Source organism: Bolinopsis microptera, chromosome 9 (assembly GCF_026151205.1).
Source record: "Bolinopsis microptera isolate Bmic1 chromosome 9, MBARI_Bmic_1.0, whole genome shotgun sequence".
Classification (NCBI taxonomy): domain Eukaryota; kingdom Metazoa; phylum Ctenophora; class Tentaculata; order Lobata; family Bolinopsidae; genus Bolinopsis; species Bolinopsis microptera.
The window spans coordinates 4,005,909-4,023,850 of NC_087080.1; the positions used below are offsets into that span (position 1 = coordinate 4,005,909).

At 38.4% G+C, this 17,942-nt stretch overlaps 1 protein-coding gene across 1 annotated transcript; it reads left to right on the forward strand.

The window, feature by feature from the left end:
- Positions 1 to 2,214: 2,214 nt before the first annotated feature.
- On the forward strand, positions 2,215 to 17,942 carry LOC134821094 (dolichyldiphosphatase 1-like). Its single transcript, XM_063831762.1, has 9 exons — positions 2,215 to 2,287; positions 13,726 to 13,826; positions 14,649 to 14,733; positions 16,428 to 16,522; positions 16,621 to 16,627; positions 16,826 to 16,913; positions 17,338 to 17,466; positions 17,643 to 17,732; positions 17,909 to 17,942. Exons 1-9 carry the CDS (start codon positions 2,233 to 2,235, stop codon positions 17,940 to 17,942), a joined length of 684 nt encoding a protein of 227 aa, XP_063687832.1. The 5' UTR covers positions 2,215 to 2,232.

Consider the following 17,942-nt stretch of genomic DNA (forward strand, 5'->3'; position numbering starts at 1 on the left):
AAATTCTCGATAAGATAACTTCTACCGGTCATAAGATATCTGATTTTATTGGCCGGTACATGAACATGGACTATCAGAAGCTCACGATGGGACAGATAAATTTACTGGTGTCTATCAACCCTCCTGAGTACCAAGTATTCCTGAGGGTTGTCTACAGAAACCTTACGGAAAGTCAAGCATTTGATGACACCTCGAGGTCGGTTTTACGGCAAGTTGACCTGGTTAAATCAATGGAAATTGACCGTCAAGGATATGAGGCACTTATAGATTTCCTTCTTAGAAAGTTAAAGAACATTACTCGGCAGGATAAACGAATAATTCACGGACTAAACTCGGAGACATTGAAGGAGTACAAAAAAAGACATCCACAGGATCCCATCATCAAATCAAAGTCTGTTTCTAACTCTGCAAGATCTGTAAAAACCCTGAAAGGGGTCGGTACAAAAACCGAACTAGAGCTCATCCCCTCTAAACACCACCTTTTTCAGTGTTATGAGATATTTGAAGACATGCCTCTCAAGAATTTTGTCAACATTCTTGCCCTTTCCTCTGAGGTTAAAAACCTTTTCATGCTACTAGAAGCAATCGACATGTTTGGTGCCTGGGACAAGTTCACTGGGACAACGCTCCAAAAAGTTACGGAATGTATCCATGACCGAGGTTGGAGCAGGATCCCGGCGAGCTTTCTCAACAGCCTTTACTGGCTCAACGATAGTCCAGAAAAACTGGCCATGTTACAGAAATGCACTGAACTGATTTCCAACCAAAACCACACCATCATTATCAGCAAACAGACCACCACTCCCAAACGATTCCTCCTGGAAGAAAGATTCTACAAGTTCCCCTTCCCTCGCCCGAGGACAACCAACTGTGTGGTTCTCTCAACTCACTGTGGTACCCTGGTCAAAGTATGCTCACTCAGCAGGGACGGAGAGAAGAAGTTTAACATACAGGTCATGCAAGAACAAGGACCTTACACAGCCAACAACATGCACTTCCACGCTCAGTACTTGAAGCCAGAGAGGATGCACTTTGTGGTTGAGATGTTTAACGAAGACGAAGAGCACGGAGTAAATATGGAGATAGCGTGGACGCAGGGTGCTCCGGAGTTTAAAGAGGGCCAGATTTACTGGGGTGGATGGCATTGGGGTGATGCGCACATGGCAAGGATGGTGCTTTACTATGATAACTCTATGTGAAGAGGGTTTAGTCGTTGTGGGAAACTTTTTAATAAACATTTTGGGTGAAAGTGGGCAAAAATTTGTTTTTCTTCTTATAACTAATATTTATTTTGTTGGCTTTCATTCCGAAAATATTTATGGGATACAGAAGAATGTTTTTTTAATTTATCAATGGGGGTACATGCTTTTGCTTTGATTATTAATTATTTATTGCAAATTTTTTTCAGTGGTCAGAATGTATACCAAACATCAATGGGACACATTATTTTCTTTCTTTATCAGATTATTTATTGCAGTTTTTCAGTGGTCAGAATATTCACATATTTTTGGGGTAACCTAACTTATTATGTTTGTTGCGGAAACTCAGACATTTTTATTGAGTTCAAATTTTAAGCCCATGATGTTATAGAATAATATATTCAAACCAACTAGTATTTTATCTCCACGGTAATAAAATCGAAAGTAAACTTCTTTGTTGCACAATTAACCGCAAATAAAGAAATAATAATAAAATTATGCTAGCTTTTGTACTATCTGGAGAGTCATAATGCTACAAATTTAACATTATGTCTGAAGCTAACCATAGCATTTGAGCTAGAAATTATAACAATATATAATAAAAATGCTTATTATATATTTGCATTCACCATGGTAAAATTATTTTTTTAATAGCAATAAATGTAAAATTTAAAATCAGGATCGTTGATTCGTTGCATTGCACCACTCCTAGATCAGGTTAGATAAATCTAAATAATTGATAATTCAAATCTCCCAAATTTTTGTTGAAGGCTGTCTCGATGTGCTCGTGCACTCATCTCTCATTTAATAAAGCAATTAGTTGTTAATTGCAATGCTAATCGCTATATCGCTATATTCGTGCAGCTAAATCAATTATTGTGTCAATTCGATGTTTGATAATCAAATTTTGATCAAATTATTACTACATCCTGATGTGCTCCTACCTAATTAAATTATAATTTCATTAATTATTTAGCATCATTATACACGCTCGATCGATAATCATAACTTCATTCAGTACAGCAGATGTAAAATGGACAAGGAGATATGGGTTCCCGTAACTTTTACTCATATTGAATATCCTAAAGGTATGTTTTAGAGATATTTTTAAATGATTAATTAACAGACATCTAGATATGACCCTGGCTATGAAAGTGACTTCAAGTTCAAAATATAGAATTAATCAACGCTTTCATACAGCTTCATTATATATTTATATAAATAAGTTTTCAACTGTTCTGAAAGTTTGTAAATTATGTGGACTAAAGTTATTACATAATACAATCTCTAGGCACATCACAGAATTACAACATTTTTTGTTTTTGTTTATTTACAAAAAAATAAGCGCCACAACATAGCTTGTTTCGTGAACACACATATATACGTACAAAAATTGTTGGATACTTCAATACTTCATACTAAACAGAGAGTACTTGGCACCATTTCCTAGTTCTCTATGAAAATTTGATCTTTCTTGTGTAAACATTCTTTATCCTGAAACAATAATGGATCACCTGACCAGGTTTATCACAGTAACCGGGTGAGTTCTTATCACGGCTGATAATCTGTATTTATATGGGTTCCAGACTCTATTGGTTAATGAATTCTCTAATGTACGTGATCAACAAACAGTCTGCATATTTTAACACGTATTAAACAAGAAAGTCAGCTAACATGTACACTTGTTGATATGATTCCAAAACAGATTTTAAATTCCATCATGTTACTTTCTAAAATCAATCCCGTTCGTGCATTCCGCTTACAAGCACATCATGTTAAAAGCATTTAACACAGTTTCCTCGACTAAAGGAAATATTATTCTCACGCCGTCTACCAAGACATACCGCTGATTGCTGAACCGCTCTCGAACACACTCCGTGAGTGTGTGTTGAGATCGGTATATCATGGTAAAACGCTCCAGACGACCTGACACTCCGTTTACTAGTGAACTTTACTTCACCACAGGGGGAGGCCACACACACATCTGCATTCTCTCTCCGGTTCACCACAGGGGGAGGCCACACACATATGCATTCTCTCTCCGGTTTTGCACAATACTCAAAACGGTGGAGTGTGAGTTTCCCTTACTTACTTGGCTTCATGTAATACACACCCGTTGTGTTGTCTGGGATATATTAGTGCAGTGTTTGCAGGTTATTATTAGGTTAACCAACGCAGATTGTGGAAACTGGAAACACAACAAAACCGTTTAACTGGATATTAGTTCTAATGAAATGGTAAAGCTTGTACCAACCACCTCTACAAGCCTGAACAAGCTGTAATGAGATGGTAAAGCTTGTACAAACCACCTCTACAAGCCTGAACTAGCTGTAATGAGATGGTAAAGCTTGTACCAACCACCTTTACAAGCCTGAACAAGCTGTAATGAAATGGTAAAGCTTGTACCAACCACCTCTACAAGCCTGAACAAGCTGTAATGAGATGGTAAAGCTTGTACCAACCACCTCTACAAGCCTGAACAAGCTGCTAGTGCCAACTGTTCCTTGTAGCAACCACCTCTACAAGCCTGAACAAGCTGCTAGTGCCAGCTGTTCCTTGTATCAACCACCTCTACAAGCCTGAACAAGCTGCTAGTGCCAGCTGTTCCTTGTATCAACCACCTCTACAAGCCTGAACAAGCTGCTAGTGCCAGCTGTTCCTTGTATCAACCACCTCTACAAGCCTGAACAAGCTGCTAGTATAGTGCCAGCTGTTCCTTGTATCAACCACCTCTACAAGCCTGAACAAGCTGCTAGTGCCAGCTGTTCCTTGTAGCAACACTAAACACACGTCCACACGACAATATGTATTGAAACACAAGCTTCTTTCTACGTGTCTGACATTAAACAATAGTAACGTTAGACATGAGATTTAACATTAGCTTCGTTTTACCATGTTACAACTCATTACAAGGCGGCCAGTTTCAGGTGTTGTAGTCATGATAAAGTAGGACAGTGAGCCGTTAATTATAATTAGTTGCTGCTCTAATTATAATTAGTTGCTGCTCTAATTATGTAGTGAGAGAACTCTCCTGCTCAACTAGCGACCTGTCTTTTGCAGTACAATCTGGTAATTTATTTGAAGGGAGACTAAGAAGGCTTAGAGTTGACTTTTTTGTTTTTAAGAGAAAAGATGTATTATATATATATTATGCTTAAATATCTTACATCGTTTCTCTTAAAACCAAAAACAAAAATTATATATGATATATATAATTTTAGTTAGCTGAATTAAGTCATCGAAAAGTGAAACAACCAGTGCTGGGACATTTCTGTTCTGCCCAGATTACTACATTAAATTATCTTATCTGGTTCTTACTCTTTTCTGGCTTCTGCTGTATGTGATGCTTTTTGATAGTGATTTACTGATCCGGCTATTTTTATGCTAGATAAAAGACTTGCATAACGCATTGGCTACGCTTTAAGTCAGAAAGGAGGCCTACTAATACAAGTAATATAATCGTTATTGAATTGTGGGCCAGAAAGTAGGCCCGACCTTTACTTTACAAACTAGTTAGAGCTCGTTCAGCAATATTCCTTACATCTAAATGGTATGCGTAGAGTGAAAGACTGAATTAGGCAGCTTTAGTTCTGGCGTTTAAAGTTAACAGGCTCAGCTTTAAAGTTATATTATAAGTTATATTAACAGGCTCAGGCCATTCAGTCTTTTCCTTCAGCTGAGGGACTATAATTATAAGGAGATGTATTAATGCTTTTCAAACAAAGTTACAACGAATTCTTCATGTAGTACATCCTGGGTTTGCCGGTTTGGACAGGATATGCCCGTTTAAAATATTTCCATCACGTTACATTACATAATTCTCAATAAATGTAATAGATTTGTAGTGTTGTAATTAGTTTAAAACTATATTACTATAGACAGTGAGATATATAGACAAAGAGGCAGATAAAGTAGACATATTATTGAGACTCATGTATATTCCGTGGTTTTACTCTTCAGTACAGACAAAGTTCCAGACAACCGGAAAAATGTGTCATTGATCTGGACTATGCTGATGACATCGCAGGAATGGATGACACTGTTGAAGGACTGCAAGAAACTACGGACAATATTGCGAAATACTGTGGGCTCGGGGGTTTAAAGATGAACGCAAAGAAAACAGAGATCATGGTCATTGGGAAAGATACATCGCAGCACCCACTCCCAGAGAATAGGACCATAGATATAACTGTCGATGGAAACTCTGCAAAGCAGGTCACTCAATTCACTTATTTGGGTGCCAAAATTACATCAGATGGCAAGATTGATAAAGAAATAAGTGTCAGGATTGGAAAAGCAACTGGAGCTTTTAACCAACTCAACAACATTTGGAAGAATAAGAACATAAGCATTAACAACAAAGTGCGAATCTACATCGCAGCTGTTCTTACCATTCTGACCTATGGATGTGAGATATGGAACACGACTCAAGTGCAGACAAGAAGATTGGAGTCTTTCCATCAATACTGCTTAAGAAGAATCCTGAGAGTGAGGTGGTTCCATCGAGTAAGTAATGAGGATGTTTTAAGAAGGGCATCAATAACTGCTCTTGCTGACATAATAACAACAAAACGGCTGCGTTGGTTTGGACATGTCAGTAGAATGCCTGAAGATCGGTTACCCAACTATTTACTTGAATGGAAACCCAAGCATGGGAAGAGATCAAGAGGCAGGCCTAGGAAGAGCTTAAATGATGTATTTATTGAGGATGCTGAGCAGAGATTGGATCGGAATGGACTCACGATTGATTGTATGAGAAGATTAGCTGCAGACCGAAAGGGATGGAGAAATGTTACCCGCCGAAGTTGTATAATACAAAGTAATGACGCAGTCGACGCAGACTAATCCTTTTGGATGGAGATCTCGCCATGTAACATGTATGTATGTAGACTGTAGAGAAGGTGGGTCTGTATACACTGTACATTTATTTAGTCTGCATCAATTTGCAAAGTGGACGAAACCCAGGAACTCATATTATTGTCTCCACCCGTTCTAACGGGTGGTAAACTTCTGTTACCGCTATTGTTACCTTATTTACCATAGTCAGTTACAACTTACCATAGTCAGTAACCATTATATTAGTTACCTTATAGCAGTAGAGCTCAACTAATTGAGTGACTCTGTTCTGAATGTAAACGTTTATAATAGACAACAGTCATTCAGTGCACAGCTATTCTAGTCTGTATCAATATATGCATGATTAACCTACTCCAGGCATCCATATCTCGGATTCCCGTCTCCCATGTAAATTGTTTATAAAGGAGTATCTAACCAGCATACCAGCTGTAACCCTAGTTGGTAATTACAGATTTAGAGTAGAGTAGAGTGGATGTAGATCAGAGACCGTGATCACTAACGACCAGTAATTACCTTGAACATTGTACAAACTACAATGATAAACTAGCACCTTTTTGTTGTACACCAGCCCATTTAGACTTTAGTCATGTACATTTTGAACCATATGGGCCATGGACGTGTTAGAGTTGAAGGAGTAGGCTAGGTCAGGGTCGTTGTAAAAGTCACGTGATCAGGACTCACGTGATCAGAGCTATAATTAATATAAATTGTTACAACGACCCTTGTGTACTAACTCTCATGTCTTCTTAAATTATACAGGTCTGAGAAGGGAAACTATGTGCAATGCACGCCACTGCTGTAGTACTAGCAGGTATAACATGCCCGACATTTCAACAGTCTGAAAGGCTAAAGAGCTAAAGCTTTCTTCAGAAATATCAGCTGTTAGCGAATCAAAACCAGCCCTTTCACCAAACCTTATATTATGCTACATTTGGACTTAGTGCATGAATTTGTAGTACTACAGGCAACGTGTGATGAATATCCAATCCTTAATACTTTAATACCAAACAGTCGTTGTACATATTATATCTAAAAACAGATAAATCATCCCCCACGAGACTATAATTGCCTATTTCTTATGTCAAACCAACGTTTTTCGTCTACTACGAGTGTGCGGTTTAACAGTTGTGAGAATAAATTACTGGAAGTGGAATTTAGTCATCTAATTCTATCTAATGGGTTTGGAAATGATTTTCAGGCTAACGACATTAATACTTTTGAGGGAGCGCGCAAGATTAAGTTTTCTACCTGGCCATCCTGTCTGAAATGTAAATCTCGGTTTTTCAGAACCCAATTTTGTCCACTTGTACAGAAAATTGTCATAAGAAGCTGGCTTCCAATGATCCTACATCTTCAGAGGAAGTACCTGTTTGTTGTAGGACAACTCTTTCCGCAATGTTTGACCGGTAGACTGTGTTAGTTGTCTGGTAGACTGTGTTAGTTGTCTGGTAGACTGTGTTAGTTGTCTGGTAGACTGTGTTAGTTGTCTGGTAGACTGTGTTAGTTGTCTGGTAGACTGTGTTAGTTGTCTGGTAGACTGTGTCAGTTGTCTGGTAGACTGTGTTAGTTGTCTGGTAGACTGTGTTAGTTGTCTGGTAGACTGTGTTAGTTGTCTGGTAGACTGTGTTAGTTGTCTGGTAGACTGTGTTAGTTGTCTGGTAGACTGTGTTAGTTGTCTGGTAGACTGTGTTAGTTGTCTGGTAGACTGTGTTAGTTGTCTGGTAGACTGTGTTAGTTGTCTGGTAGACTGTGTTAGTTGTCTGGTAGACTGTGTTAGTTGTCTGGTAGACTGTGTTAGTTGTCTGGTAGACTGTGTTAGTTGTCTGGTAGACTGTGTTAGTTGTCTGGTAGACTGTGTTAGTTGTCTGGTAGACTGTGTTAGTTGTCTGGTAGACTGTGTTAGTTGTCTGGTAGACTGTGTTAGTTGTCTGGTAGACTGTGTTAGTTGTCTGGTAGACTGTGTTAGTTGTCTGGTAGACTGTGTTAGTTGTCTGGTAGACTGTGTTAGTTGTCTGGTAGACTGTGTTAGTTGTCTGGTAGACTGTGTTAGTTGTCTGGTAGACTGTGTTAGTTGTCTGGTAGACTGTGTTAGTTGTCTGGTAGACTGTGTTAGTTGTCTGGTAGACTGTGTTAGTTGTCTGGTAGACTGTGTTAGTTGTCTGGTAGACTGTGTTAGTTGTCTGGTAGACTGTGTTAGTTGTCTGGTAGACTGTGTTAGTTGTCTGGTAGACTGTGTTAGTTGTCTGGTAGACTGTGTTAGTTGTCTGGTAGACTGTGTTAGTTGTCTGGTAGACTGTGTTAGTTGTCTGGTAGACTGTGTTAGTTGTCTGGTAGACTGTGTTAGTTGTCTGGTAGACTGTGTTAGTTGTCTGGTAGACTGTGTTAGTTGTCTGGTAGACTGTGTTAGTTGTCTGGTAGACTGTGTTAGTTGTCTGGTAGACTGTGTTAGTTGTCTGGTAGACTGTGTTAGTTGTCTGGTAGACTGTGTTAGTTGTCTGGTAGACTGTGTTAGTTGTCTGGTAGACTGTGTTAGTTGTCTGGTAGACTGTGTTAGTTGTCTGGTAGACTGTGTTAGTTGTCTGGTAGACTGTGTTAGTTGTCTGGTAGACTGTGTTAGTTGTCTGGTAGACTGTGTTAGTTGTCTGGTAGACTGTGTTAGTTGTCTGGTAGACTGTGTTAGTTGTCTGGTAGACTGTGTTAGTTGTCTGGTAGACTGTGTTAGTTGTCTGGTAGACTGTGTTAGTTGTCTGGTAGACTGTGTTAGTTGTCTGGTAGACTGTGTTAGTTGTCTGGTAGACTGTGTTAGTTGTCTGGTAGACTGTGTTAGTTGTCTGGTAGACTGTGTTAGTTGTCTGGTAGACTGTGTTAGTTGTCTGGTAGACTGTGTTAGTTGTCTGGTAGACTGTGTTAGTTGTCTGGTAGACTGTGTTAGTTGTCTGGTAGACTGTGTTAGTTGTCTGGTAGACTGTGTTAGTTGTCTGGTAGACTGTGTTAGTTGTCTGGTAGACTGTGTTAGTTGTCTGGTAGACTGTGTTAGTTGTCTGGTAGACTGTGTTAGTTGTCTGGTAGACTGTGTTAGTTGTCTGGTAGACTGTGTTAGTTGTCTGGTAGACTGTGTTAGTTGTCTGGTAGACTGTGTTAGTTGTCTGGTAGACTGTGTTAGTTGTCTGGTAGACTGTGTTAGTTGTCTGGTAGACTGTGTTAGTTGTCTGGTAGACTGTGTTAGTTGTCTGGTAGACTGTGTTAGTTGTCTGGTAGACTGTGTTAGTTGTCTGGTAGACTGTGTTAGTTGTCTGGTAGACTGTGTTAGTTGTCGGTAGACTGTGTCAGTTGTCTGGTAGACTGTGTTAGTTGTCTGGTAGACTGTGTTAGTTGTCTGGTAGACTGTGTCAGTTGTCTGGTAGACTGTGTTAGTTGACCGGTAGACTGTGTTAGTTGTCTGGTAGACTGTGTTAGTTGTCTGGTAGACTGTGTTAGTTGTCTGGTAGACTGTGTTAGTTGTCTGGTAGACTGTGTTAGTTGTCTGGTAGACTGTGTTAGTTGTCTGGTAGACTGTGTTAGTTGTCTGGTAGACTGTGTTAGTTGTCTGGTAGACTGTGTTAGTTGTCTGGTAGACTGTGTTAGTTGTCTGGTAGACTGTGTTAGTTGTCTGGTAGACTGTGTTAGTTGTCTGGTAGACTGTGTCAGTTGTCTGGTAGACTGTGTTAGTTGTCTGGTAGACTGTGTTAGTTGTCTGGTAGACTGTGTTAGTTGTCTGGTAGACTGTGTTAGTTGTCTGGTAGACTGTGTTAGTTGTCTGGTAGACTGTGTTAGTTGTCTGGTAGACTGTGTTAGTTGTCTGGTAGACTGTGTTAGTTGTCTGGTAGACTGTGTTAGTTATCTGGTAGACTGTGTTAGTTGTCTGGTAGACTGTGTTAGTTGTCTGGTAGACTGTGTTAGTTGTCTGGTAGACTGTGTTAGTTGACCGGTAGACTGTGTTAGTTGACCGGTAGACTGTGTTAGTTGTCTGGTAGACTGTGTTAGTTGTCTGGTAGACTGTGTTAGTTGTCTGGTAGACTGTGTTAGTTATCTGGTAGACTGTGTTAGTTGTCTGGTAGACTGTGTTAGTTGTCTGGTAGACTGTGTTAGTTGTCTGGTAGACTGTGTTAGTTGTCTGGTAGACTGTGTTAGTTGTCTGGTAGACTGTGTTAGTTCTCTGGTAGACTGTGTTAGTTGTCTGGTAGACTGTGTCAGTTGTCTGGTAGACTGTGTTAGTTGTCTGGTAGACTGTGTTAGTTGTCTGGTAGACTGTGTTAGTTGTCCGGTAGACTGTGTTAGTTGTCTGGTAGACTGTGTTAGTTGTCTGGTAGACTGTGTTAGTTGTCTGGTAGACTGTGTTAGTTGTCCGGTAGACTGTGTTAGTTGTCTGGTAGACTGTGTTAGTTGTCTGGTAGACTGTGTTAGTTGTCTGGTAGACTGTGTTAGTTGTCTGGTAGACTGTGTTAGTTGTCTGGTAGACTGTGTTAGTTGTCTGGTAGACTGTGTTAGTTGTCTGGTAGACTGTGTTAGTTGTCTGGTAGACTGTGTTAGTTGTCTGGTAGACTGTGTTAGTTGTCTGGTAGACTGTGTTAGTTGTCTGGTAGACTGTGTTAGTTGTCTGGTAGACTGTGTTAGTTGTCTGGTAGACTGTGTTAGTTGTCTGGTAGACTGTGTTAGTTGTCTGGTAGACTGTGTTAGTTGTCTGGTAGACTGTGTTAGTTGTCCGGTAGACTGTGTTAGTTGTCTGGTAGACTGTGTTAGTTGTCTGGTAGACTGTGTTAGTTCTCTGGTAGACTGTGTTAGTTGTCTGGTTTATCACTGACTCAACAGATATAATATGCACCACTTCTAAAATAATATATAGATTAGAAGTTAACTTCATCTTAAAAACGCTATAAAATAACGTGGCTTGTATGTCCAGGAAATTACATGTACAGTAAAACCCTGAATAACTGCGGAGTTTGAGGGAAAGGAAACATCCGCGGTAAATCGTGGTTCGCGGTGAATTGGGGTTTTGAATCTTGTTTAAATTAAATACGTGTAAATCCCCTATTTGGGAGAAAAGAGTAAATCAGGGTTTTACTGTACATTACCAACATGAGTTCATTGAACATTGAGCACTTGAGCTGTGCGAATATTTATATGTAGTTGTTTAATAATGGATTCCGATTTGACCAAGGCTTGTGACGTGCCATCAGCTTAATTTTCACATGGAATGTAAAAATAAATGTTCACACTGAAGCGGCATAAACCCTTTTATTCACAACATGCCCACAGACAATATTCCGCTTAATATTCCGTGGTTAGAAAATGATTTATAACAGGTTGACCATAAAACAACACTCCAAACCAATCTGCTTATTGCACTGTTGGGTGTTTATAAACTACACAACATTGGATTGGAAGCTTGGAGGAGTTCTAACGGTCAATAAGGTACTTAGGTACCTACAATATCACATAAGGTACATTATAACACGTTAGCTGTTAGACTTGCCTGTCAATGATTGCCCTGCTTTTTGTATTGTTTATAAAGCTGGACTATTCACTGTGGATATATGGGAACTAGGCCTTCAGTATATAATGCATACCTGGAGCAAACCTTGTCAACCTAGTCTAGGGAGTAGCTAAGGATCCATTGGATCTATGCGATCTCCTCGGTCGGACGGTCGACTCAGCTGAATGATAGGAAACTTGATTGAGGGTTAAATGTGGAGGGGTACCTGCTTAAATATCGAGAATCTTACTATCAAGGGTCGACCGAGTCTGAGTCCTCGGTTTTACCGAGGAATAGCGATTTTTCCTCGGCCTCGGTTTTATCAAAGCAAAATTTCCTCGGCCTAGGTCGCAAATCCTGCCCTTGGTCGACCCTTGCTTACTATAAATCTACTGTAAACATAGTACTATTAACTCTTATTAACTATTAACTAAATGTAATCTTAGTGTACACTTACGAGCATAAACTTGTCTTCGAAAAGATGATTGTATTACTATAAAGTAGACTTGTCTACCTTAATGATTGTGTACATGTTGTATTTTCAATGAGGTTGTGATAACAGGCGCTTCCACTCTCATTCTAACATCAAATATAAAGATACGGTCTGTCACAGGTGCTTCCACTCTCATTCTAACATCAAATATAAAGATACGGTCTGTCACAGGTTCCAGTTACAACACAATTCTCCAGACAGTTGTGTTAGGCATAGTGTACCTAGTGTGTACACTGTACCTAGTGTGTACCAGTGTGTACCTAGTGTACCTAGTGTGTTCCTAGTGTGTACCTAGTGTACCTAGGTCTTTTGAATCATGGGTTGTCACGGTAACAGACCCTATTATACCTTTATACCATCACAATTTAGCTGTGAGAGATTTGTATATTTACATACATTAGTGTACATTGTAAACAGTAAACATTACACATTTGGGTCAACCGTTTACAAGCCATGGCCCGTTTACCGTGGCCCATTACAGCAAGAGAAGCCTGACCCTGCTCTCCCATTCTCTCTCTCTCTCTCTCCCTCTCCGGCTCTGCTCTCCCATTCTCTCCGGAGATGTATGTAGGAAATGGTTATAAGTGTGAGTGTGTTCACCAGCACCCTTGCTAAACAATTCTACAATTAAATAGATAATGTACGTTTGATAATGCTCGCTTTATTGTTGGGGAGCGAGATTGTTCTAGCCAATAACAGCCTCGTACTCTTGGGAAGTTAAGATTAAGGGGGGAATTATTGTAAAGTTGTAATGCAGCGATAAATTTGATTGGGTTGTAATATTGATTAGTAAATTGATAAATTACTGAATTTAAAAATTTATTATACGCTTCGACAATCGACATTAAAATATGCTTATTACGGAAATATCAAGATGATGCAATGCTAAATCAGCTCAGAATTTATGGACAATAATATTGAGATATTAGTATGAAAATATCAATATTGTGCACTTCTATAATATCAGTACAGACATTATGGACAAATATTAGAAATATAATCAAAAGCTAGTCCTGTATCTTTTGTAACTTTTGGATATTCTTTTCTGTTGACTCAATGAAGCTGACTCAATACGCTTACATATTCCATATAGTTGCATTGTGTGAAGGAAAATGCAAATATTTGGTAAAGAAAAGACAATAATTGACAGACAATAAAAGTGGTTGAACCATCAACAAATGACTGACTATCGATTAAATCGACAGATGATACTCGGTGGACCATTGGGATTTGTCAGAGAAGTATTGTGGAATATTTTTATTAGAGTGCCCTGCGCAGGCATTCTCGGTGTACTCCACTGATATCAGTTTCCTTAAAATTGAGCTGAAGAATAATCAGACTAAATGATACTAATTGAGTGAATTCCTGTCAACGCCCACCAGGATGTGATATGTGTGTGTGTGTGTGTGTGTGTGTGTGTATGTGTTGTCTCAATTATCATCATGTTTTCTCTAAATCCCGTCAAACCTTACTTATTTTCAACGTAAACTCACGTGGGGTGTTCGAAGAATTTAATAATTTTATCTTTTTAAGTTTATTTTAAAATTTAAACCACCGAGACAATTCGTAAATTTTGGAGAAAACCGGCTGTTTCGACCGCAATAAAACCAAAATAGCATAAAAATGACATAATTAGGATAATTTTATCTTGATTTAATTCTCAGGGGACCTGTTTGGACTGATATTGGCATGGTTCAGTCTGCTGCCCAGTTTTACGGTTATCAGCTTTATTCCTATCATAGTGCTCCGTCGTGATCTCACTACGGTTAGTCATTATTTTACTATACCGTAGTTTATATGTTATAGTCAATAGATGTGGATTCTGGTGGGGAGGTGAGCCATGCTTTTTTGACACGTTACAGCAATTAACCAATCAGCTTCACCTATTGACCAATCAAATTCCAGAATCATCGTCACGTGTCAAAAACATATGCCTCACCTTTGTATATGTCATTAAAATAATTCTCAAGTATTATAGTAATAAGCATATTTAAATAATAATCTCATGTCATAAGCGTATGTCTTTTAAAGAGGCCGACACTCAAGGATCGTGCTCAAAAGCATTTAAATATATTATAAGTGTACATTCTCGAAATCGATCAGTAGATCACAGTTTTGTAGACGAAAGTGTAGCCTATTAATGTTAAAACATGCATTGCATGTTAGACACTAGTTTAACAATTACGTGATGCCAGCTTATTCATAAGAATGTTTTTAAGTACCTCTGTCCATCAACAGCTTACACACTACTTAAAACTTTTGATGGTTAAATTATGTTAAACATCGAAGATAATTTATGTAAAGGCAAAAGCTTTCGTAAGACTTAATTAAGTTTCTTAGATATTTTTATTTACTGTAAAGCCTTAAAGTCGAACATCGAGTCTGTTATAATCAGACTAAACTATTCAGAGATTTATTTATGGTCACAAGCTGCATAGGACTTAATTAAGTTTCTTGAATAAGATAAAAGACAGAAAAGTCTAATGACCCATCGTATTCTCTATCTACTATATAGACTTTAATTTATACTTCTGAATTCGATAAATAATTCAACTTTCTATAAATAAACCGTATTTCTTATCCTCAGATTTTCTTCTTCCTGGGAATGTTTGTAAACGAGGGGATTAACCAAGTACTGAAACGGATTATCGCTGAACCTCGCCCTGCTAGAAGTTGGTATAAAGTTATCTTTTAAGTTATCCATTTAATCTATGTTTTAAAGTTAACGTAATGGTTAAGGTTTACTTAATGTTTTAAAGTTTAACTCCTCCTTATTCAAAATTACTGTCGATAAAAAACTTAGTTTGCTAATAGTGTGTTGTGGTAAAGTGTCTACTGGCCTAAACTAAACTAAACTATAGATAGGTTTTGTAAATTAGTTTTGTAAACATCCATTTTTAAACTGATCAACGATTGAGCCTACACTGAATAAAACCAAAGAAAGTTTGTGTTTTTGAACCACCGTATTATATATATATTTGCACAGTGCATGACTTTATCAACACAACTGCAGGTTCTGTAACGGAAGAGTATTGTTGTTGAAGCTTTATTGCATTAAAGTTTAAACCAGCCCGCGCACCATGCATTGTAAACTTATTAAATATGTATATTATATACTTAAATAACATTATCGCATACTGAACACGTCTGTAAACCACAAATATGCGGAAATGCTGGCCCAGTGGATCGCGCCAGCGTGTCCAGCGTGTCCAGCGTATATTTTTAGTAAGTTGAGAGAATAGTTGGTAATGTGGTAAACGTGTGGGTTGCAACCAACCACCTCGCATCATCCCTGGTAATTACCATTATTTCATTTGAGCTTAGACAAATTATCTGGAGGAAAATGAGCCTGGTAGAAGTAGAATAACCTGGGAAGGAACGATGAGATTTGTCCAGTTTTAACACTGTGGGATTATTGGAGAGCTGAGAGGATGTATTTTAGGCGCTGGGCTGTATTTCCCAGGTGTCCCAGGTAATGGAGGTGTTTCTGGCACGTTTCATCAGAGCCAGCTCTACGGGGAAATATCCGAGATGAAGTCTGAGGTTCGTCATGCAGTGAATCATCAGAGGAAAAAATCGTAGACATAATCACGATATTTTGATTCAGTCCTAAGCAATATCTGACACTAATTTCCCTCAGCCGAATTGTATTCTCCGTCCGAAAGAGAAATATTTCAATAGCCCTGAGTTTGTAGCTTTGTGGGATGAGTCAACCTGTCGACAGACCATCGCACCACATGTCAACATCAAACATTAGTAGAGGCCGCACAGTTTATGTACATAATTTATTTAAGTCGGTGTAAGCAGGAGTAAAGTAGTTACCCGAGCGGGGAGAGAACGAGTTATTATAACTAATGGTTTAGATTAGGGAGATTTAGAGTGCGCACGTGTAATTCCCGTCCCTCAGAGTAAAAGTGAGGTATTTTCGTATCTACTGAAGGGTTATGTTCCGGCGATATTCTGGCTATAACCCAAGCTAGATGGTACGTGATGTGTTTACCAACCACCTCTAGCTCACTAGGCGGCGAAATTTGAAAATTGAACGAAAGTCAGGATGAAATTAGTGAGACACAGGGCACGACAGACGTTTAGCATTACACTGTAGTAACTAGTAGCGGCTACACTGTAGTAGCAGCTACAGTATAGTCTGGACACACTGTTTGTCACTTTATGTTGGGTTTTGATAACCTGGTCAGACAATGACTTTGAGTAAGTTGGTTCAGTATTGGTGTTTACACTGTGGTGTATATTACCGTGTTTTATGGAGTTCTAACGTCAGATAGTTAGAAGTATGATTAAAAAAACATCAAAGAGATCCGATTTCTATAATTGAAAAATGTATGATCTATAATTTATAACTTTTCAGCTGCTTCTAGTGTTCAGTGGAGTCAACATGGTATGCCCTCCGCACACAGCCAATTTGCTGGATATTTCTCTATGTTTATTATCCTCCTTTTCTACGTAAGGTGGGTAAATGTCATCTTTTAACGGGCATAATTGCAAATACGGTTGTTTTGTAAATTTATTCTCTAATAAGGTTATTTTTTAAATTTCTGAAGAAAATTCGTTCGAGCAGCAGAATTATTACAAACATTATCATGTTATGGGATACTGATTTGATGCAGATAAATCGATTTAGCTATACGCCACCAACAACTCATGATAAATATATAACATTATTCAAATATTTGCATAAATCATATTTGTTCTCAATATAATATTATTGATAACGCTCACAGCCGTCAATTGCAGAATAAGCTGTAGTGACGTTCATTATACCTCTAGCAAAGATATGGAAACACGTTTTAGCTGCGTTGACTGTCGTTGTATCATTAGCTGTATGCTATAGCAGGTAATTTTAATGATTAATCTTAAAGTTTCATTGCGAATTTGGTGTGGAAACCGTTTAAATATCGAAATACCAGTTAATCTTGCCGAAAAATGCGTAAAATATGGAACGCGCGAAGACAATTTCACTGATGAGGGTGGCCACTGCCAGCTCATATATTTTTCGCGCGTCTTATATATAAATTAAATTAGCTAGCTTGATCGATCGAATTGTTTCATAGATCGATATCATGGCCCGCTCGAAATGAATTAATATTATATGTACCACCAGGCAGTGCCTGGCAGGCACCAGCTACACTTTTTTTAAACAATTAACAGCTGCAGTAAGTCTAAAATATATTTAGACTGTACAGCTATGTAGGTTACTTGGATTTACTCCCCTCAATCTACTCAACAGAGAGTTCTAATTACATACATTCCTCGACCAGGCATTATCTCAAGTACCACACCCAATCTCAAATATGTGCCGGCTTCTTAGTCGGCCTCGGAATTGGTGCTCTCTGGTTCATTCTATTGGAGAAATTCGCTGGTCCTTATTTCCCTATCATAGCAAGCATGTAAGTAAACTACTCACATCTACTAATAAATTAGTTTTTCGATACTTGAATTTATTAGACCTATTTTACGGAATATGGAGATTCCTAAGATGAGCAACACTGTAATATTATTGATTCTCAATATATTGATTTGATCATTGGCAAATTATTCTTATATTAATATTTTGTCTTCCTAGGCCTATATGTGAGATGCTACTTATTAAAGATTACTCCCTGATCCCGAACGCCCTGTGGTGTGAATATCACTGCATTAAGACTGAAATGAGGTGAGAACACATTCGCAAACTATTTAATTTTATTTAATCATTGTAAATATTGGAATTTCTTTATCTTTTATTCTTCAAGAAAAGATGTGTACAAACCAATAGTTAAATTCTGACGATATTGCAGAACGTTGTAGTTTCAAGTTTGAATCAATAAGTATAACATGTTCCACCTTCAGGAGCCGCGCGAAGAAGTACATTAGACCTGAATAG